The sequence below is a fragment of the Neurospora tetrasperma genome (assembly GCF_000213175.1).
Source record: "Neurospora tetrasperma FGSC 2508 unplaced genomic scaffold NEUTE1scaffold_6, whole genome shotgun sequence".
Classification (NCBI taxonomy): Eukaryota; Fungi; Ascomycota; class Sordariomycetes; order Sordariales; family Sordariaceae; genus Neurospora; species Neurospora tetrasperma.
In genome coordinates this window covers 3258586-3279464 of record NW_009799104.1, presented here as the reverse complement: position 1 = coordinate 3279464, position 20879 = coordinate 3258586, and the positions used below count along the sequence as shown (strand labels likewise).

Below are 20879 nucleotides of genomic sequence, written 5' to 3'. Positions count from 1 at the left end.
TATATGTACTCCATCGGTAGTTCTCGTGAATGAGACGCTTTGAAGTGCCACGGCATTCCGACAATGCGTATAAGTTTGCGTGATGCCCATGTCGATGAATACGGAAGGAGATCTGTATATTGCATGCAGCCAAGGCTAGTCGATACCACCATCGTTGGTCCGATGGACAGTCTAGTGCTACCAGCCAAGCTCTGCACCGGTGTTAGGTGCACCACGGTTCCAACGCCGTCCCGCTCGGCATTCCTTATCATGGGTACCCGATGTGATCTGGTTGTTGGTTGGAAGGCTTTGCCACCAAGAAGTGGGACGGTTCCGAATAATACTGCGGAGAAGATGGATGTTGGAGTAATCGGAATGTTGACTTTCCGTGACCATCTTCCTCCATGTGCCTAAACCCCGCTCCCTCAATGATGTTGACCTTGAGAATCTGCCCTGTTGGGCTCAATTGCCCGTTCAAACTGCAGATCTGCATCACAAGTACGAGAATAGCTGTGTTAGTAAATTCATGAGGCAAAACCCAGACACAGCCGTCCAACACGAACACTTTGGTCGCAGTGACAGCCTCGGCTCGGCGGAAGTACTAAGTCTGTGGTAACGGGCAGTGACACTGAGATCTCCACGACGTACCACAACCCAGACCATCTCCCTCACCACAGCGTACCGATCAATCACACTCGTTATGTCCCGTAGGGCCCAAGGTGGAATAGTCCACCGTGACAAAAGCTCTGTCCACTTCCTGAAGACTCTCGTAGCAATACTGCAGCGTCTCGGCAATATCATGTGCCAAAGGCAGCGAGGTGCTCTCATCCAACAATATGTCCAGCTCGACCCAAACACCATCGCCAGCATGGTATGCCGTCAACGACTTGAAGCCTGCAACGACAGGGGAAAAGCGGAAGGCGAGATACATCAGCTTCTTTTGCAAGGCATCATCTACACTGCTTCCGGTCAAGCGGCTGATGTTTTCGATGCACGTCTCAGCCCAGTCACAGATGACATAGAGGGCTAATAAAGTTGCACCGAGGGGATCCAGCCACCAGATCTGGGCAGCAACACCAATCAGGGGGAAGAGGAGAGAGGCGGTGTTGAAGTACACATCGGTCTTGCAGTCCTGCACCAGCGCTTGTACCTGCGTCGTCTTGATGGGTCTGCATATGAGCCCGATGATGCCCTTGATGATGGCATTGGCAGCCATGGCACCAATAGCAACAGGAGGCAGCGGCGCAACATCTCTGTCACCGCCAGGTAACAGCTTCTTGACCGACTCTTGAAGGATCTGGATAAAGGAAACAACCATGATGACACTGAAGACAAGAATCCCGATGGGTTCGAGGCGCCGCCTTCCGACGGGGTACTTGAGCCGTAGAGCGCGCAGACGCCAGGAGACAATGCGGTTGGTACTGTAAATAATCAAGGTACAGAACAAGTCCAAGGCCGAGTCCGCGGTGCTGGCAGCCAAGGAAAGCGATGGACTAAAGCGTAGACTGACCAGCTTGCCAATGAGCATGAACACATTGGCGATGACATTGGTGTTTATAGCCCATTTCGCGTTTCGTTCATCACGGCGGCGCTTCTCGATGTGCTCGGGAGGCAGAAATGCTTCAACGGCGCCTTTGGAGTCGGCGAGGGGAACACGGCGTTCGGCAATGCCGTCCCTATCGGCGTCGGGATTCATGCTGTCAATGACATCATCGGCAACGGCCATGACCAAAGCGTCAACCTCGACCCAGCTATCGAGCGTCTCGTTTTGGGACTCGTAGTATCTCCTGATATTCTTGTTTTTGATGGCTTTGAGCTCGGCATCGGACTTGCGACAGTGTTCCTCCCAGGAGGATAAGCCTTTCATGCCATCGAGCACCCTCTGTTTCAAGTCAATGCGACGCTGTTCGGCGATGGCCAGGTGTCGGGCATCTTTGAAGCCGCTGAAAGAGGTGACCTTGGCGCGGTCGTCGTGGATCTGAATTTCGCGTGGGGAAGGGCGCAACGTGGGGGCGGCGAGGGTACTCTGCGTGGAAGTGGGCTCGGTGGAGGGAGGGCCGTGGTGATTGCCAGGGGAGACGTTGGAATGGAGTCCGGTTTCTTCATCGTCATCTCGATACCGTCGGCGGATGGAAGACGGCTGACGAGACGGCATGGTCCCGTGCCAATCGGTGGCCGAGTTGACGGTTCTGGGTCTTCTTCCCACCATGTTGCTCGGTCGTTCGTGTCAAGATTCTAGATTGGACGGTTTTTTCGCCGGCAGATCAATGGGGTGGGATGAACAGGTTCACGAAAGGACAGAGGGAGCCTGCCATTGAGGTTGAAACAGAGACAACGAAACGAACAGCTGGTCAAGGAGGGCGGACCGGGCGGGCCGGGCCTTCCTGGTTGTGTCCGTGTGTAAACTCGGGATGGGAAGAACAACCAAAGATGAGATGCCTGGATGCAAGTCTCTGTTTGCTCCTTCCTCAGCTTCTGTATCCGCGCGGAGAAAAGGGACAAAGCATAAGCCAGAATGACGTCATGCGGGGCGGTTGTCCATGTCTGACTTGGGGCTTCTACGTCCCGTCGCGTTCAATGCTGCCAATCGCAACATCGATTGATTGGTGGACAGTACTCGCCTCTACGTATTCCGAGTGAATTCTCCTCCTCTTTTGTTAATCCTCCTCTTTCCATAGCTGAATGATAGTCCAAACATTCACAATCCAAAGAATGCAGCCGGAAAACCTCTTCATAGATACGGTCTGCTTATCGAACTTTCAAATCGCCGTAGTCGAAACATTTTGGCAAGGCGAACCGCTTGAAGAACTTTTCTGTCTCTTGTCAAATCCTAGATCACTACAGACAACGCCGCATGTCATTCACATTGGTTAGATGTTCCAAGTTTTCGGGGATACTATGTCTAGTAATTAGGTTGTTGTTCAATAAAGGCAGCCCGGCGGCTGGTTTACGCACCAAACTCGTCAAACTCACAATACTATGTCAGAAGTAGTGTAGTGTCGTCGGAATAGGTACCCAAAAGTTCTCGATGATAAGATTTGATACTTTCAAGCCTATCATACTCCCTTCCTTACCGTATCAGCATTTCCCGAACGGGTGGTGCACGGTTTCTATTAGTCCAGCTGTACTCATCACAAATTTACCATTCGACTAGATCGTTGATGTTTTAATAATCACATCACAACCCTCATTAGTTCATTGAAATCCATGCTATTACTACCTTCAATACGCACGCGTTTGTCTGAGCAATGCAACGGCACCCAATTTGAGGAGACCACTCCTATCGAGCTTCCCTCTCCAGGCGCGAACAAACGATGTCAAAGAGATGATCGACGCTGAAACCTTCTTGAAGAATAACATTCCCGAACCCCAACTTTGTAAATTCCATCAGCAGTTGACCACCTAATCCCACTATTCTTCCCCATCATTTGGCCATTTATTCTTAATCCTCCTACTCTTCCTTGCAGAACTTACCACCACCTCCCTCCCCTTTCATCGCCGAACCGGCACTCGCCATCGGAGAAGCCCTCGTAATAGTCGTCCTCCCATCACCCCCACTAACAACAACCGTCAACCGATCCCCCACGCTCACCGTAGGATGCACCACCACACGACTGCTCTGTTCCCCCATCCCCTGGATCTGTCCCAGCATCTGTCCCACGTCCTGACTCTTCGTTGTGCTGCTACTACTGACAGGGATGACCACCACCGTAGTAGCAGTCGCACTCGGCACCATCACAGTCTCGTAATCCACCAAATCAGTTACCGTGCCGGTGACAGGTATGATTTCCAGCGGACCATCATCCGAGATCGACGGCGACGACGACGATTTGCTGCTGGCGCTGACCCTGGGACCAGGAGGAGGAAGAAGAGGAGGCAAGGGCGGTAGGGAGGCGGGGGCGGTGTATGTATTATAGTTGATTAGGTCTGTGACGGTTGCAGTGACGGGGATGATGACGAGGGGGTCCGTGTCTGTTGAAGTTGAAGTTGATGTAGATTTGCTGGCGGTAGAGGTCGTGATAGCGTTGGTGGTGGATGTTGGGGAAGCTGTCAAAGAGCTAGAAGTAGATGTGATCGTAAAGCTAATACTGCTAGAACTTTCACCAGAACTAGAACTAGACTTTGTTCCCCTCGTAGTAGTACTAGTCACCATCGTGCTAGGCACACACTCGCCATTGACTGCGACTTCTCCCTTCCTGGTGCAGTACCCTTTAGGCCATGACTGACTTTGACTTGATGTCGTCGAGGAGGACGAGGTATCCGTAGCACTAGTCTCATGATCAGGAGTAAGTGTCTTGACGATGGTTACTACCTCTGTCACTTGGGCGACATTGGCCCAAACTGTCTGCGTCCTGGTCTGATCTGCCCCCAAAGGACTTGGGGACGTAGAAGCAGTGGTGGTGACACTTGGGATGATCCCGTGAAGAAGGGAAGGAGTCAAGTGCGTTGAGTGGCTGCTGCTCCTGCTTGTTTCGATGGCTGATGTCGGTTGAGTTGTAGAGGTCGTGGCTGCCGTAATGCTTTCGGCGATTTCGGAGAAATTCACCGGCCCGTGGGCGTTGGGGTTGCCTTCGTGGGAAGCTGCGAGGGAGGCTAGAGGGACTAGTGCGAGGAGCACCTTCCTGTCGAGATGGGGGGTTGTGTGGGTGGACATTTTCGTTGTTGTATGTTACGTGAGTTGATCTGGTGTGTAGAAGTGCGATTTCGTGCTGTCGTCGTAGTTGGATCCTGGAATTGGGTGAGGAGTATGGTGGCAAAGAAACAAAGAACGTGGAAGATGTCGGAGGGGTTTTATGTATATTTTCTGGAAGCACAATTGACCGAGACTTCGAGTGAAGTGTGAGTAACCAAGCGTGCGTAATATGGACTCACTGGCCGAGGAATCGAGAACCTGGGCAACGTGAAGGGGAGCGTGAGTCAATTCAATGACAAGCTCCATTGTTATTGTACTCCTTCTCTTCAGGTTTGACTCGATAGCCTTCATCCCAAGTGTGGACAAACTTGGCGCGAGTGACACACCTGGTGGTTCGAGAGAGAACTCCAGACGCTTCAGTATCCTTCACTAGGCTTGAAGTACGGATGATACATGGGCTGTACACATGACCAACTACTGTACCATTGAATACTATTCAGTGTCCCTTCAACTACCTGATTCACGCATAGGACATTTAGACTATAAAGAGGTTGAGACACGAGGGCAGGCAATGGGCCATGTAGTGATTGGATGTCGGCGCCGGCCATGATGAGGGATAAGACCGCAACTGAACAATGTGATACGGCAAGCATGTTGGAGGAAGGCAGTGGCATGGCCCGTTGATATAGTGGCCGACATAGTATGTTCATTTCAGCATCAGCATAAAGCTATTCATATACAAAGAAGTTGCCGACCGATGGGACCTTCTGACTATCCAGAGTTAAACAGTCTAGATCCCAGGCCCTTATCATCACCACTTATCCCTTGACGTACGTATCCCCCCAATTTAGACGCACTGGGAGTACCATTGGTTAGCAGCCTGGCAAGTCGACCCAGACTGGCAGCAGGTGGCGCCCGTCCAGCCCTGTCCACCGCACTGGCCCCACTTGGCCGCGCAGTTCCCTGTGCTAGGGGTTGTAGGGGTGGAAGGGTTGCTAGGGTTGGTAGGAGTACTTCCGCCGCCGCCGCCGCCGCTGCTGAGCTTGGACTTGACAAAAGCAAGGGCCTGCTGGCCGTACTTGGAGCCGTAGCCTTGATGGGTGGCTGCGTCGTTACCCGTGCAGCAGTACGGGTCGGGCGAGTCACAGTAGTTCTGGAGCTTGGAGGCGGAGGCACAGGTGTAGCCGGCAGGGCGGGGGTCGAACTGTAAGAGGAAGGGTCAGTACCTGTTGTTGAACGCAGTGATGTCGGAAAGAATGGAGAGGAAGAACATACGCCATAAGCAGTGCAGGTCCCCACATTGTATGAGAGACCAGCGCGATAACGGGGGTTACCCATCATGATAACGGCCTTGACCTGGTTAAGGGCGCTGGCGTTGATGCCAGGGGTGCTGGTGGTGATACCAGCACCGCTGTCAGGTCCACCGCAGACGGCATTGTCCATGATTTGACCACCCTGTTTATCACATAGGTTAGAGCTTTTCTTCCAGGAAACAAAAGCGATAAAGGCAGCGCAAACACACCTGAGAATATCCGACAAGAACAATCTGGGTGTCGGGGCAGCGAGCATTGAGACTGTTGACAGCCGTGGCAACAGCGTCGGTGCCCTGTCTGGCGGAATCGCCGTACTGGACGCCGCCGCAAGAGGACTGGCCACCACAGGCTGGGTAGACGATGGCCTCGGAGGTGGCACCTGGATAGGCCTGGAGGATGAGGTTGACAACGACGCCAGCGGTACCAAATCCGGGGGAGACCGTGGTCTCACGAGCACCGAAGACGTGGATGGAAGGGCATGACTGACGCTCTTCAAGCTCGACAGGGGACGCGCCGACGAGAGCCGAGCGGGCCAACAGAAGGAGGTAAGCAGCTTTGGGAGAGGGCCACATCTTGATATTTAGTGCTGATGAAGAAGTTGCAGTAGATCTATTCCCGGGCTTGTCGATCTACCTTTCTCGATGGGAGTGGGTGGCGAATAGTTATACTCAGCGGTCAGACTGGTAGCCAGAACGTTATCGAGACATCTGAGCATGTAAGATATTGACGATGTCACCGTTGTTGCGGAAGCATGTCGCCGCCCATTTGAGGCAACCCCAGTTGCATTCCGCTCCTCCGCAAGAAGGCCAAGGCCAGCATGACTAACAAGATCCAGCTACTGTCACCCCAAGGCCAAGGTTTGGACGTAATGGGGTGGTGGCCATTGCATGAAAATAGTAACACTTCAAGGTCCTTTGTGGGTTTGTTGTCGAGTGCCTTGGACGGTCAAGCGGGTAAAACTGGGGGCGCAGAGTATCAGGGGGCAGCATTTGTTCGAAGAACCTCTGTTGAATCCTGGTTTCTGGAATGTTTCGCTCGCTTGATCGGATGTCTTGTTCTTGGTTGAGCTAGCCCTGTCCAGAGTTTATGCATGTTCGCATTGCTTGAGGTCCTGTCAATCTTAGGATGCTTGGGTTGCATTGGTCATTTGAACCGGCATTGGATAAATTGGGAGGTACGTGACCACGCGTCGACGACCCATTTCCCCAGATCCGGGGATCCTTGATTTGTAGCCAACAAGTGTCCAGTAGCACCTAGCTAGCTCGGAAAATGGAGCGGAGGTGTTGAGCACTTCTTTGCGGAGAAGGGATCGAGGACGCAGAAGGCGGATGCAGCAGGCGAGATCCGAGCACGAGGAACGGGACGGGAGTTTAGCCTTTAGGCTTTAGCTAAGCCTCCACTGCCAATGTGACCTTGACCAGGAGGGCGCAAAGATTTTGACGTTTCAGGACGCGGACGTGTTTCCGCTTCTCGAAAAGGAATCGTCGGTGATCTGGAGAGAAAGTCGAGGCTTGATCACGGTGCGTGTTTCGAGGTCAGGTGGTTCGACGACGATGGTCTGGCACCAAGGCGTGGCTGAGCAGTTTGGGGAACAGCCTTTTCTTCGAACGAACTGTATGCGCCGTCAAAAATCCTCTGCCTTTGATTGTTTATCTTGAGCTATGCAACCTGGGCGTCTCTGAGCTGAAATTCGGAATCTCGATGTTCGTCGTCAGTGTCACAGTCCACTCTGCTTGTTTGTTCTTTCCAATTCGCAGCAGATCCGACCAGCGGCTCCAGGGGGTCATAGCGGCAGCCAGGCGGGCATTCACTGCAACCTACCTAGGTATAGTGCACTTACATGCCCCTGCGCTGCCGGGCGTCTGTGTCCCCTATCAAACCACATCGTACCTGACATTTGAAGGACATTTCTGATCTCTGATCGTCAACTGACATTGTCGTCCTTGATCACCTGGAATTGTGAACCTAAGTACAATACAGACCTTTTTTCTCTATAACCGCAAACTGCGATTACCTCCCCATTGTTTCTATCGCTCCTGTCAGTTAGGATGAAGTTGAAGTACGCAGAAAGGCACTTTCAACGCTACAGTCTCTGGTTATTCTCCTGCTGTATAAATGGTTGAGCGCGTTGGTTTTTGTTTTTCAGAATAACCTGATCACGGCCTTCTGGAGGTCAATGACTTAGTGTGTTTTTGTGTTCATACCTATCGTTTTGCGCTTTCATTCAACAGCAACATATTTCCATTGTAAATTGTGTTTCTCCTTGCCCACGTACGACAAAAAGTCACACCTACGTACCAGGTTCAAACCTCCGCCTCCCCAGCGCCCGCCACATTAGATGTTTGAACCCAGAGGCGTTTTTCATTAGTACATGATGGCCAAGCCTCTGGTTCTATATCCCTATGAGTCGGGCTGAACCGATTTGTACCCCCAAGATAGCGAGCGGGTGAACTCAAATAGATATGTCTGATTGTCAAAGGATGTGAACGTGAGATTTAAACAACTTTCAATGATGGCAAAATCAGGTATCGAAGAGGTTATACCGTCGAACTGAAAACCTCTGTAATTCGTGGAATTGGCGCTGCCTATATCAGAACACGAAGTTTTGGGCGAAAATGCAGTCGCTCTCGTGGAAAAGAAAAAAAAAAAAAAAAAAAAATTTTTTTTTTTTTTAAAAATTTTGATGAAAATTGCGAAGTCTCTAGGATACGTGTAGGAAATCATAGGGTGGGCAGGTTCTCCCTTGCATATCTCTGTCATCTCCAAGGCTACCAATCCTTCGGAGTTACATCCAAGTGCTATTTATCTGAAGCGAAACCGACATCCCGTCCACTGTTGATGTCAATACAGATATAATAGCTCTAACTCGCGATGTTCCCTGTAGAAAGGTTTCTTTTTATGGTTGCACGCCTTCTCCATGTTCGGGTCGTTCTGTAGGCATCGAAGGCAGAGACTGGTTTCGCTCTCAGTCCAGTCCGGAAGCATGGTACGAAGATCGCGACATGAGTGGCGAATGATGTTAGCTGAGCAGGGTCTCCTCCGGAGAGCATCTTGCGCACTGGCAACCTCAACCATGCCCCTCAATGCTTTCAGGATCGAGATATTGGTACTGCTGGCAACACCGCAGTCGGCTCTCACCGACTCTATTTTATGCTTAAGGGCGTCACCGCAGTTGCAAGTATCCAATGGCCTTGCTTCATGCAGGCCTTGGAAAGGCGCCCACGGATCAAGAAGGTTCGCTCTAAGAGTAGGACTTTGATCACGCGAAGTGTCAGTAGATATACGGAGACAGGTCTGTGGTCCTCTAATAGCGCGTGGGACGACCCTTACAGAACATTCCTGGAGGGAACAGCTCCCTAAGTTGATCATTGTTTTGGAAGCGGAGATAGCTGCCTTCGTGGATGATCATGGCAAGCCAGGTGAGCTTGGAGAAAGCCTCGTAGTTCTTCAACACCGTGGCCGCTGCGGCCATGTACAGCAGGTCCTCGACGCTTTTGGCTCGTAGCTGTTGACGGAGCCACTTGTCGGTAACGAGTTGCATTGCCGTACCCAGATCGTATTTGTCAATGGTACGGGCAGCCTGTAGAATTTGCTTTCCATTCACATCAACAAAGGGTATCATGTCAGGACGGTGGTGGATGGCGTAACAAATTATTTTCATTGCCTCGGGGTCGTCTTCGGGAAGGTCAACGTTCTTGGGAGATTCGAGCGAAAGCGTGCGGGAGCTTTCAACCCAAGGCGGCGAAAACATGGCGTCGAAGACTTTGGAGGCCGATCTAAGGATTGTGGACGAAACCCTGAGACGCAGTTGCTCCTCCTCAGGAGGGCCGACGACCAAGATGATGTCTCCCACAGGGGAAACTTCGAGGATGTCCGAGTTGTCGTCCATGTTGGTACTTGTCTGGCGGGCTCTTGACAAGCGAGGTCGAAGCGTAATCGGGAACTGATGAAAGAGGGGAGTTCCGGACGGTCGATAGAGTTCATGGAACGTGGATGGGAGATACCGTGAGGACGTGATCCGAGGCACAAATGCAGCTTCCCCAGTGATGAGGTTGAGGTGTCATGGAACCCCGCCTTTCCAGTCTTGAGCTGCATCGCGCAAGCCACACCCTTCGTTTGATGACTGGAGGCATGCCCGCTCATGGCTTGCAGATGTGCATCGATGTGAGTGGTTGACACGATGACTCCTGCAGATCTGAGCCTCAACCTACCCCTCTCCACCTGGTGTCTTGCCTCTAATACCTTGCGTAGACGTTAAAATCTCAAGTCCCTTCTTTTGTGCTTGGGGTGTCTGCAACACGAGACAGTGTTGTTCGTTTTGGATAATTACGTTCCATGTCAGCGAGAAAGAAGAAGAAGGAGGATGAAATCCGACTTAGGTATATACAGGGTAGCCATGTGTGGATCGTATCCACTAATGCCAAGAGAATGCCAAGAATTGGTGATGGCTTCAACAAAAGGCCTTCCCAGGCCTTCTGTCTACTGGGCTCTTCAGCAAGCAACCAACTGACACAATGAACCAGTACCTTTTGGCTACCACCATCCGTTACTACTCTTTGTTCCCAGCGATATACTCCTGTGCTTGTAACGGTTCGTTACACGTTGCTTGCTCATCAATTTGCACACTAGTATTCTGGGGTCTGCTGCTGCACCCAAAGTTTTCCTCAACCCTCACCTTGACTCTCTCACCGTTATCATGTCCGGAATCCCGACTGGTAATCTTGCTGGAGGACCCGCTGGAGCTGGACTCCCGGGCACCACGGCCAGAGACCCTGGCCCCGGCACTGATGCCATGACCGGCACGGCATTGTGGATGACGACGGCAACCGAGTCAAGGCCGCCGAGCCGGCTCACTCCACCATAAAGAGCACCATCAAGCTCAACGCCCCCCCCCCCCCAAGTTCGATGGCACCAAGTGGACCCACAAGTTCAATCTGGACGAGAAGTAGAAGCGCCAGATTCAGACAGAATTCTATGCGACTAATCAGCATCAACACACCCGCAGGACGAGGCTCATCAAAGAATACACCACCATGGAAACTCATTGCCAAGCATCATCACGATGTTATCCTCCAGTCTTAATCCCCTAGCAGAGACGCCTTGTAACCGTTTCCCTCGTTACCCATAACCTACGCACCGATACCGGCCAGTTCACTCTTGTGCTTCCCCGCAACCGGATAAACGGTACCCTCGCTGATATTCTTCAAAATCTGTGTGTCCGTAAACTATTCCCTTGTGGTGTACGTACGATCTTGGCCTTGGTGTTTTCAACTTCCTTAAATCGTCTAGTAGATCATATCGGATGAGGATCTTACATACGATCATCGTCAAACTGGGTATTCGGCATCCTTCGGCGCGCCCTCGCTCGGTTGATTTGTAGGAACGTGCTAGCTAGTCCTAATTGAGAAGGTTGATGCTACCCCTGACTGTGAATGTAGCATGGCACTTTTAGCATTTCCATCACTGGCACCTCCACAAATGGCTCCTCGGCTACCCTGGCATGATCTTTTAGCAGCGTCGCATAGTGATCATCTTGTTGATTTGCCAAGAGAGTAAGGTGTCTTTCGACAGAACAGATTACATATCGATAAGCAGGACGTGCCAGCTAGTCCTAATTGAGAAGGTTGATCTGATGCTACCCCTGACTGTGAATAGCATCACACTTTCCTCTTAGCGACCTTCAGAAACGGCTTCCTCCTCGTCCAAGCGCTTTGAGACCCTCGGGCTAGGATACTTGGGGATGCTTGTGGAGGTTGTGGTAGTAATCGGTCGAGACTCCTACAATAGGGTATGTTTGGCCGGGCTGGGAGAGATCGATATCGGGGTAGGATGGAGGGATGGTCGAGTTTGTCGTGCCTCGTAGGATACCTACTTATACTCATGTATTCCCCCCTATGACCTCTTCCCCTAGACAGGCCATCCAGACATCGTTGAATCAATTTCAGTTTCGACACACATCACCATGATCTCCAACGTCCTCACCGTTGCCACTCTGGCCGGCGCAGCCATGGCTGCTTGCCCACTCTCTGTCCAGATTGTCGGCGCAGACCATCACGTCGCCCAAGTCTCCGTCACCAACACCGGAGCCGAGCCCATCACAGTCTTCAAGGGCAACACGGTGCTCAGTGAACACGCTACCAAGGATCTCGTCGTGACTGATGCCTGTAAGCAAAGCCCCTTAGCATTGTCCCAACGCATCATGGCTGACATGTCCATAAGCCGGCAAGGCACTTCCCTTCGAGGGCGCCTACGTCAACTACAAGCGTAGCGGCGTCTCTCCCGACATGTTCCAGACCCTCCAGCCCGGCGAGTCCGTCACGGCGTCCGTCAACGCCGCCAGGACCTACAGGCTCTCCGGCGTCAAGAGCGCCAACATCTCGGCCCTCCAGGGTTTCAAATACGTCACGGGAACGACCGCGCCCGACTCGCTCAAGGACCTCTCCTTCTGCGAGGCCAGCTCGGACTCGTACACCATCACCCCCGACCAGAGCAAAGCCGCCGAGTAAGCCCACCCACCCGCCTGTCAGTCACTCATGAAGCCCCGTCCCCGGCTAACATATTTCCTACTCCCCAAAAGTGACCACATCTCCAAGCGCCTAGCAGGAGCTCCCGCCTCCCGCATCGCCAGGCGCTCCGTTACCTACCACTCCTGCTCCACCTCGCAGACCAACTCCCTCAAGACCAGTGTCTCCGACGCCATCTCCATGGCCGGCGCGGCCTACACGGCCGCCGGCTCGGCGGCGTACTACTTCACCACCTGGTTCCGGTCCACCTCGCAGGAGTCCAAGGTGCGCTCCATCTACAACGACGTCAAGAACGTCCAGACCACCTCGCCCGCCATCTCCTGCGCCGACACCTACAGCGGCTGCTCCGACGGCAGCGCCCTGCTGTACACGATCCCCAGCGCCAACACCATCGTCCCCTGCCCCAACAACGGCTTCTGGGGCTTCCCCGAGTTCGCCAGTACCTGCGCCGACGACGACTATGACAGGGCTGGCAGCATCCTGCACGAGATGACGCACCTGTACGGCACGGATGACTATGCGTACGGCCAGACGGCTGCGAAGCAGCTCTCGGCTGCGCAGGCAGCGGCGAATGCTGATAGTTATGAGATCTACGCTGGGAGTGTGCGTCTTGGTGGGTGCAGCTCTTAGAGGAGGAAATGGGTGGCGGGCACGATGTGACAGATCTGGTGACAATTTTCCATGACGATCATGATGATTCATGACCATGGCTCCCGATAGTCCGTGGTTTGATGATGATGTAGTACGAGATATGTAGACGAATATGAATTGCTTCCTCCGAGTCGTATGTCCGAATGTCGTGCGGTGGCCAGTCCCTCACCGTCGATTCGTTCGTTCAGTCTCGATGAATCGCATGATTTGCATCGATGACAAGGAAGTGAGTGTTGCAGCTGAATCTAGCAAGATAGGTAGTTGATGATGTCCAAGTGATATTGGAAGTATAGCCCCAGCCACGAGAGCAATCCCGGTCACGAGTTGCTGCAGTGGACCACCATGTCATTCAAGACTTGCCCATAGAGGCGAACATAGCGTTCAATCGGGAGGCTTTGAGTGGACAGGTGCCGTAAGGGGTTGATATCTTCCAGTCTTATAGGAGCTCGAAAGAGACGGATAGAGGCATAATAACAGACGGGGAGAGACCGAAAAGAGAGCTTTCGTGGCGTGATAAACTCTGGTTATTGTTAGTGATTAGGTACAAACGAAGACCAGTTTGAGGCCAATTACCTTAGTGCTCTAATTGAGAGCCTTCCCCGAGATGGTTACGGATGATTGTCGAGGATGGTAAGTCGCGGGAGAAAGTACCTAAGCAAATGGGCCTTCCAGCGCACGCGGAGGACCCGGACTTGACGCTGAAGAAGAAAGACCAGAGGGGGAGTGCGTAGGCTTTGGCTACGTAATCTTCCAAGGACATGGAGACAGAAGTTGGCCGCGGATGCGGTCAATTAGAACATGCAGAAGTCTCTGATGCGGAGGCGGAAGGGGCGCGGCATAGGTGGTCTTAAGGCCGCTGTGGCGCTCTTTCCGGAGGCGCAGGCCCGGCCACGCCAGGCATTACAGTATAAGGTACCTCAATAACACGTCCGTCTTGACCAATCCGACGACGCCGAGCCAACCGAACACGTCACGGTCAGAACATAAGAAACACCCTCGATAGGGTCCTTGACGCATTCAAGAAGACCTTTTATTACATCTTTTGACCCGGATTGGAAGCAGTTTTAGGTGACCTAAACATTCTCTAATAGACTGGCAGATAATGAGGTCAACTTACGATCGCTCTCCATCTATTCACCACAATTGGTTGCGCCTTGGTATCCACCCTACCGTCTCCCATCGATGCCACTGTGCGTCCAATGATAGCAAACAGCTGTTGAGGCAGGCTCCGGATACCACCCGAATGCTGCATCATACATGCATCATGCCGTCGATGAGCATGCCTCAGCAGGCCTCCACGCCAAGAGGTGGGGATGTCAAACAAGGTCGGCCCAGAACTGGCAGTTCTGAGAGCAGAAACAAAAAAGATATATGAGGGGTAGGAGGCCTCGTTGGATTGTGTTTGCACCTTTGACAACAAGATTCACTTGGGGGAGACCGCCTGTCCTTTCACCAGTTGCTCTGGGAGCACCAATCCCTCCTCCCCCTTCGGTAGGCACCCCATCCGCAAATCTGCCCAACCTTGGATCGGAAACAACGAAACCAACAAAGACTGACCAAAGTCCCAACCGCACAGAATCACAATCCCAACCAGCAAGAAGCGCACCGGTGGGGGCGCTTTGACCCCCCACCCGGCACCCAAGTATTTGGCAATGTTGCAGTGATCAAGCTAACAATTATTTGCCAAATCAACACTCGGGAATAAGGTGTGAGCACGAGCTCTTGTTTACAGGGCCCTCGAGCTCTGGCTGCCCCTTGTTGTCGAGTGTTGATTTGGCAAATAATCGTTTCTTTGGTCAGCTGGGGGGAAGCGGGAGTGAAGAAGATGGGACATCGTGGTGGGAGTTGGGTCAGGGGACTTGCCAGGTTGGCGACGACACTAATAACTACGACAGCAACAACTACGACAGCAACGAATACGGCAACAGTCTTGAGCGTCTCGGTTTTGATTGGGTACCACCATACTTACCCTGTGAAGGCTCAGGGTTGAACCTTGACGAACATTTTCCAGACCTTTCGGCGAACACTCAAAACATATGCGATGCAATTTACAACGCAAGCCAGGACCCCAATGGCCTTGTATCGCAGCATCTCGACTTTTGTCCACCACTCCAGCAGATACGCACACTAACTGGAAATGACGCCGACGTTTCCGCGTGGGATTCGGGTCCTGTCCCAAGACCGATAATCCAAGGTCTTCCACTGATGCAGCTGGACTGGCCTTCATCACCGCTTGTGGACATGCCGATGCAATACTGGAATCTTCAGTACACCTCCAGTTCCACTCTCCCCACGAATGGGGATCAACTGGCTGCGAACCTTCAGCTTGGGCAAAACATCTCTTCCTGTATGAGCCCCTATGGATGGCAAACCACCAGCAGCACAATCACGGCACACACTCCGGACATGGCATGGCAAACAAGTACCGGAAGCAACTCGTCGACAAGCCCCATTAGCTGGAACAGTGATCAGTTCGTGTGCGATTATCCCAGCTGCAAGGTTACAAAACCCAGTCAGAAAGAGCTCAAGTTAGTTTCCCTTTCAATGTGCTCCGTCATCCTTCATTCAGGGACAGTCTCTGACATTGTTTTACCATGACAGGCGCCACCAAAAGTCACACAAGAAACCCCACGTGTGCGATGAGCCCGGATGTCAGTTTGCATTCGCTGCTCCAGCACAGCTAGAACGGCACCGCAAAACACACCGTCGTGGAAACCTGGACGCGAGTGAAAAGTATCAATGTCCAACCTGTTCGAGGACTTACACTCGTGACGACAACTTGAAACGCCACATTCGAGATGAGCATATTAAATTGAACAATTCACGGCGAAAACGCCAACAGACTAGGTAATATGTCTAGGGGGTTTGTTGGAAGTTGCTGGACGCGCGTTGAACTGGGACACATCCAGGATCGGGCTGGATTGTCCATTTTCCACGCTCTCGCAGAAGCGGAGGAGTCTCAATGGTTGTGGCAGCAATATCAGATAACAACTGACGTTGGTGTCGGGTTATTCCTTCCACATCCACTGAGACTCCTCCTCTCCTGCTAGGGGGTGGCTCTTCAACGAGCTTCAGGTTAGGTACATGAACTTTCAGAAAAACCGGCGCTAGGCATGGCATGCTGGGGTGACCGTTGCGTTCGCCGACCCGCCAAGGGCTTTTATCCCTTCCCGGCTCTGTAGGCTGCGTCCAGGTTACCCCCGGCTTCGTCTCCCCTTTTCGATTTGATTGACGAGTAGTTCGACATGTATGTTTGGGCCCTGGACAGGTGTCTGAATTGCGATGATACAGATCGAAGGATAAGACGAAGGAGGAAAAGCACTGGACGCAGACTACAGAGTCAATATTGTACACATGAAGGGATAAAAGCCCAAAGATCGGCAAACGCAACGGATTTCTTGTTTTTTTTTTTTTTTTTTTTTTTTGTTGAGGAGAGATGGAGGTAGCAGATGGAGATTGAGGGAAGATGTGTATTTGGGAGGTTCAGATCGTCAATGCTTGGTCTTGCCATCATTTGTTGACATCTGGACCCTCCAAGTGAGTGTCTTTGGTGGGGTAGATAGCAATGCAATGGAAGAGGAGCTTTTCACTGATTCATCACCCGCGGTCTCGGCGTCTCGCCGTCGTTTGCTAGAGCATCCTGTTTTTTATTAGCTGTCTATGGAATCTCGATTCCGTATGTTGAGCTATGTGCTACGAACTGGATAAGTGGTGATCTCTTTTCCCAACACCTGGCATAAGATACTTTGCAGACGTTGACATTCAGTCCAGATGACTGCACACCAATTCGACCGGTTTCTCCACACATTCCAAACAGATTCTGACCTCCTTCTTTACTCTTTCCAACTTCTCTTGGACAGCTTGAGGCTCCAGTTCCCGATTCCCGCATACACAGCCAGGACACATCCTTTCATGCTTGTTGACTGTCTCTATCCCTAACACAAGATCAATGGGCGGGTACCCGTTACTGGAGGGTCTGACTCTGCCAGACCCGAACCGTTTGTAAAGCTGTTGGTAATCATCAATGGAGTGCCAAGGATGATTGCACGCAGGGGTGGGTTTACCATCAGCTTCATTTTCCTGTCCAAGGATGTAAATGAGTTCGAGAAGATTGGAGCGGAGGCGAGCATTGCGTTCGATGAGAAGGACTGAACGGTTCAAGTCAGCATTGTCAAGTTCAAGATTCCAGTCCAACAAGCAGAGAGAGATACTAGGTACTTACTCCAAAATTTCTGAGGTATCGCCTGTTCCAGTACCCTATCTTCCAAAAACCAAGTAAAGCTTTCCTGGTGTCTCATCGCCAACTCAACCGTCAGCTTCGCAAAAGCTGATCTGTTCCTGAACAACCATGCAGCAGCCACCAAGTCCATGATTTCTTTTGACGCCATTCTGTGCCTAAAGACAGGGTCATAATCGGATTCAATATCGAGATCAACACCCTCAAGACTCAAAGCCATACAATCAACCATGCTCTTCTCGAGCCATGCTTCGCTTGCTAACTTTAATGCTCTAGAAAGGTCGTATCTATCGGCAAGGAGCGCTATGTGCAGTAACTCTCTAGCCTTGGGAACTTCATTAAGTAGGTCATTACGAAGATGCAAGACGCAAAGGATTGTTCTTAAAGCGTCGGGGTCCATGTTGTCATCCGGGATAGGGAGGACGACCTCCTTTGGCGGGGTTGGAGGCTGGGGCCATACGTCTGATGGGTGGCTGAGTAATTTGCTCTGGTGCTGACGTTCAAGTTCCAAAGGGGACAACAACGTGGCTGAGAACTTCTCAGATGCGGAACGGATGATAGTGTCGTTGACGAGTAGGCGGATAAGAGGTTGGGAATGGGGTTGGTCCGACTCAGACTGAGAGGAGGGGTCGTCTTCGTTGCTGACGTTGATGGTGATGATCACGTTTCCGTCGGGAGAGAGGTTGATGAGTGGAATATCGCCGGTATTGGTTAGAGCGTTGGAAGCGGAAGTGGGTGAGGGCATTATGGCGCGGTGTGGAGGGTTTGTGTTCTCCATCATTCGTTGTGTGGTGGATAGAGAAGTTGGTTTAATGGTTGGGTGAGAGATATGGTTGTGTCTTATATGGCTGAGATTATCATGTAACTATGGAACGAGAAACTGGAGGGTGTGTCGGAGGATGGCTGGTGAAAGGGGCAGTTCAACGAAAGCACAGCGGACGAAAAGAAAGCCCAAAAGCGCCGGCACAGTTCTTAGCGGGAGACTTCAGAAACAGTCTTTGGGAGCCGGTCACAAAGGATGTCACTTTGAAGGCAATTGGGAAGCAATTCACTAAAACGGAGGGGACCAAGCATTGTCAGGAAGGAAATCGGTGCGATATGTGGGATCAAGGCTACGAACATCGTGAATTAAAGGTTTAATCGTGGTAGTTATGGATGAAAGACCTCCAAATTCGCAAGGTACGTGAAAGGTTTCCTTTGGAAAGCAACATCCACCTTCGCAGACTGCCCAGATTTCCTAGGAATTCTCCTCTCCCAAACTGGAAGGCATGACCAGAACCACACTCCTTCTCCGTCGTCGTCTTTGCACCTGCTCCGTCAACGTCTCTGTCAGCATGTGGGTCTAGCCCACGACGATGTTGTAGGGAGCGTGACTGCCCTGGTAGGTACTCAGGGCAGTGACGTCCAGAGGTACATAATAGAAGTCATTGTCCTTTTGAAATGTTTATTCTTCATTTCAGTTGTCCGTGCCAATGCGTTGACAAACTTCACGATCTGTGACATTACGCGCCTGAAAGATGACAATATCACGGGTTCGGGGGTAAACATGTCAACGCAAAGCAAATCACAAGTGGAAGCAAAGTAAAAACCACTCAAACTCGCTGAGCTCCCTTTCCTTTGTTCATTACTGCACCATATCATAGAACCTGAAGTCAGTGGTAAACAGAGTTCTCAACCGAATGAGAGCCCTCGTCCATCAGCACGCACTCAACACAGATCTTTGCCTCCCTCTTAAACTTCTCCAGCTCCTCCTTGACAGCCGCCCGACCCAAGTCCCTATCACCCATGCAATCGCACTCCTCCGCCACACTAGCCGCCTCCTGCTCAGCCAGCAGCTCGGCCGCTCCAAGCAACTCGCTCAGCGGAACAGCAGCAACCCAGCCGAACTCGTCATAGACGCTTGCCCAGGCGCTGTTGACCTCCGCCCTTCCTCCACAACCGCAACCGTCATCTCGGGCCCTCGAGCGAACGAGGTCAACAACCCGCTTATGCAAACGAGCCGCGCGCTCCCCGATAAGGCCTAGAGAAACAGGTCAAGAGAGTTAGCTTCATCAAGTCCACACAAGAATGACACAGAGGTATGTGACTTACACCAAAACTTCAGAGGCAGCGCCCTCTGCACGACCCCATCCCTCTCGCAGAACCGAAAGTAGCTTCCAGCCCTGCCCTCATGCTTGACCATCAAGTCCAAGCCAAGCTCCGCAAACCGTCTTCTCTGTCCCAGCTGCCAAGCAGCAGCGACCAACCAGACCATCTCCTGGGCCGTTCCGTTCGCCTTGACCTTGTCAATAGCCGCCTCGAACCAGCGAGGCCACGGCACAAACCAGTTGTCCTGCAACTTGTACTTCTTGATAGCCACCGCGAGGTGGAGAAACTCCCTCACACTCGGGCCAGGCGCAGGGTCGGCGGGGGTGGCGGGCCGGATGAACCGGCCGGGGAAAGCGAGGGCGTAAATGATTGCTTTCATGGCGAAAGCGTCGTCATCAGGGAGAGCAATCTCCCGGGGAAGAGGGGAAGCAAAGCCAAAACCGGGGTAGGAAATGCCTTGCATTTCCATGGCGTGGGGCGCCAGGAGTTCCGCAAAGACGGACAAGGCTTCGCGGAGACCCGTCACGTCCACGAGGATCTCTTCTTGGGCGGGGCCCACGAGGAAAACGAGGGCACCGCTTGGTGCATCCTCAGATGAAATCGAGCCGCGAGACTCGGCGGGAGAGTTGGGAGGCTGGGAGGGGAGGTTGGTATTATCCATCTTGGATAATGTTGGGAGAGAAGTTTGGGGTGGGGTGATATATAGAGGTAGGGGTTTGGGATGGATGGGTGATTCTTTTGTCTGTGGTGTTGGAAGTTGTGATCGAAACTCGAGAGGTGTAGTCAAGTTTGGAGAAACTGCTGTCAAAATCAAAAGGTGTAGAGATTGTGCTGGTCAATCTTTGAAACTTGGAACTGTCTTTGACGATCGAAAAAAAAGAAAAAAAATCAGAGCTCACCGTTGGCTGAAGAAAGAAAGATCGAAGAGGGAGAGAGAAAAGAGAGAAGTCTAAGTATTTATATCTGAACTTTCAATCTCGATAACTCATGACCCTATTGTGAAGTTCTACAATAACCGAGTCCACATATTCAATCCACATCAAAGACACAAGCACGCATCCAGCGTACAGCTCATAGATTTATGAATGGGACTCTGAAGTCGAGTAACAATAGGAATCCCAATAGATGGAAACGGATCTGAGTGTGTAACGGCAATAGAGAGTTCATCATAACAGAAAGGATGAAACTGACAACAACAATACGGAGATACGCACATATTCCACTATAGAACTGGAATAGTAGGTGAGGAGTTATTGACCAAAATCTGGAACAGGGTGTAAAGTGTTTATCATCTGATCTTCTTACTCTCAGATTTGTTTCAAAAGCCGTCAGTTATTGTCGACTGGAGAGGCAGAATCAGAAGCTGGACTCACCACACTATCCCTTTGACTCCATGCACAGTGTTTTTGATTACAAGAACCACCTTTGGACTATGTGCACCAACCCCCCCCCCC

The 20879-nt window shown here is 51.8% G+C and overlaps 9 protein-coding genes across 9 annotated transcripts; 2 read left to right on the top strand and 7 right to left on the bottom strand.

Moving 5' to 3' along the window:
* Positions 1–417: 417 nt before the first annotated feature.
* NEUTE1DRAFT_69695 (uncharacterized protein) lies at positions 418–2188 on the bottom strand (the record flags this gene model as incomplete). The annotated part of the gene is made up of 2 exons (XM_009856385.1): positions 418–1957; positions 2060–2188. The coding sequence occupies 2 exons, from the start codon at positions 2186–2188 to the stop codon at positions 665–667; spliced, it is 1422 nt and encodes a 473-aa protein (XP_009854687.1).
* A 1242-nt stretch (positions 2189–3430) lies between these two features.
* Positions 3431–4633, bottom strand: NEUTE1DRAFT_124939 (uncharacterized protein; the record flags this gene model as incomplete). Its single annotated transcript, XM_009856384.1, has 2 exons — positions 3431–4026; positions 4249–4633. 2 exons carry the CDS (start codon positions 4631–4633, stop codon positions 3431–3433), a joined length of 981 nt encoding a protein of 326 aa, XP_009854686.1.
* An 826-nt stretch (positions 4634–5459) lies between these two features.
* NEUTE1DRAFT_49508 (uncharacterized protein) lies at positions 5460–6497 on the bottom strand (the record flags this gene model as incomplete). Its single annotated transcript, XM_009855565.1, has 3 exons — positions 5460–5816; positions 5888–6067; positions 6135–6497. The coding sequence occupies 3 exons, from the start codon at positions 6495–6497 to the stop codon at positions 5460–5462; spliced, it is 900 nt and encodes a 299-aa protein (XP_009853867.1).
* A 2101-nt stretch (positions 6498–8598) lies between these two features.
* NEUTE1DRAFT_118309 (uncharacterized protein) lies at positions 8599–9603 on the bottom strand (the record flags this gene model as incomplete). Its single annotated transcript, XM_009856383.1, has 2 exons — positions 8599–9178; positions 9256–9603. The coding sequence occupies 2 exons, from the start codon at positions 9584–9586 to the stop codon at positions 9069–9071; spliced, it is 441 nt and encodes a 146-aa protein (XP_009854685.1).
* A 2244-nt stretch (positions 9604–11847) lies between these two features.
* On the top strand, positions 11848–13231 carry NEUTE1DRAFT_148999 (uncharacterized protein; the record flags this gene model as incomplete). Its single annotated transcript, XM_009856382.1, has 3 exons — positions 11848–12089; positions 12145–12427; positions 12503–13231. 3 exons carry the CDS (start codon positions 11888–11890, stop codon positions 13077–13079), a joined length of 1062 nt encoding a protein of 353 aa, XP_009854684.1.
* A 1133-nt stretch (positions 13232–14364) lies between these two features.
* NEUTE1DRAFT_104188 (uncharacterized protein) lies at positions 14365–16282 on the top strand (the record flags this gene model as incomplete). Its single annotated transcript, XM_009856381.1, has 5 exons — positions 14365–14407; positions 14833–15628; positions 15702–15868; positions 15948–16100; positions 16197–16282. 5 exons carry the CDS (start codon positions 14365–14367, stop codon positions 16280–16282), a joined length of 1245 nt encoding a protein of 414 aa, XP_009854683.1.
* A 580-nt stretch (positions 16283–16862) lies between these two features.
* NEUTE1DRAFT_50189 (uncharacterized protein) lies at positions 16863–17470 on the bottom strand (the record flags this gene model as incomplete). The annotated part of the gene is made up of 2 exons (XM_009855606.1): positions 16863–17248; positions 17323–17470. 2 exons carry the CDS (start codon positions 17468–17470, stop codon positions 16863–16865), a joined length of 534 nt encoding a protein of 177 aa, XP_009853908.1.
* Positions 17471–17617: 147 nt separating this feature from the next.
* NEUTE1DRAFT_27414 (uncharacterized protein) lies at positions 17618–18082 on the bottom strand (the record flags this gene model as incomplete). The annotated part of the gene is made up of 1 exon (XM_009855495.1): positions 17618–18082. A coding segment is annotated over one exon (465 nt), but the record flags the coding sequence as incomplete, so codon positions are not given.
* Positions 18083–18989: 907 nt separating this feature from the next.
* NEUTE1DRAFT_50435 (uncharacterized protein) lies at positions 18990–20086 on the bottom strand (the record flags this gene model as incomplete). The annotated part of the gene is made up of 2 exons (XM_009855616.1): positions 18990–19357; positions 19429–20086. The coding sequence occupies 2 exons, from the start codon at positions 20084–20086 to the stop codon at positions 18990–18992; spliced, it is 1026 nt and encodes a 341-aa protein (XP_009853918.1).
* Between the last annotated feature and the right edge of the window lie 793 nt (positions 20087–20879).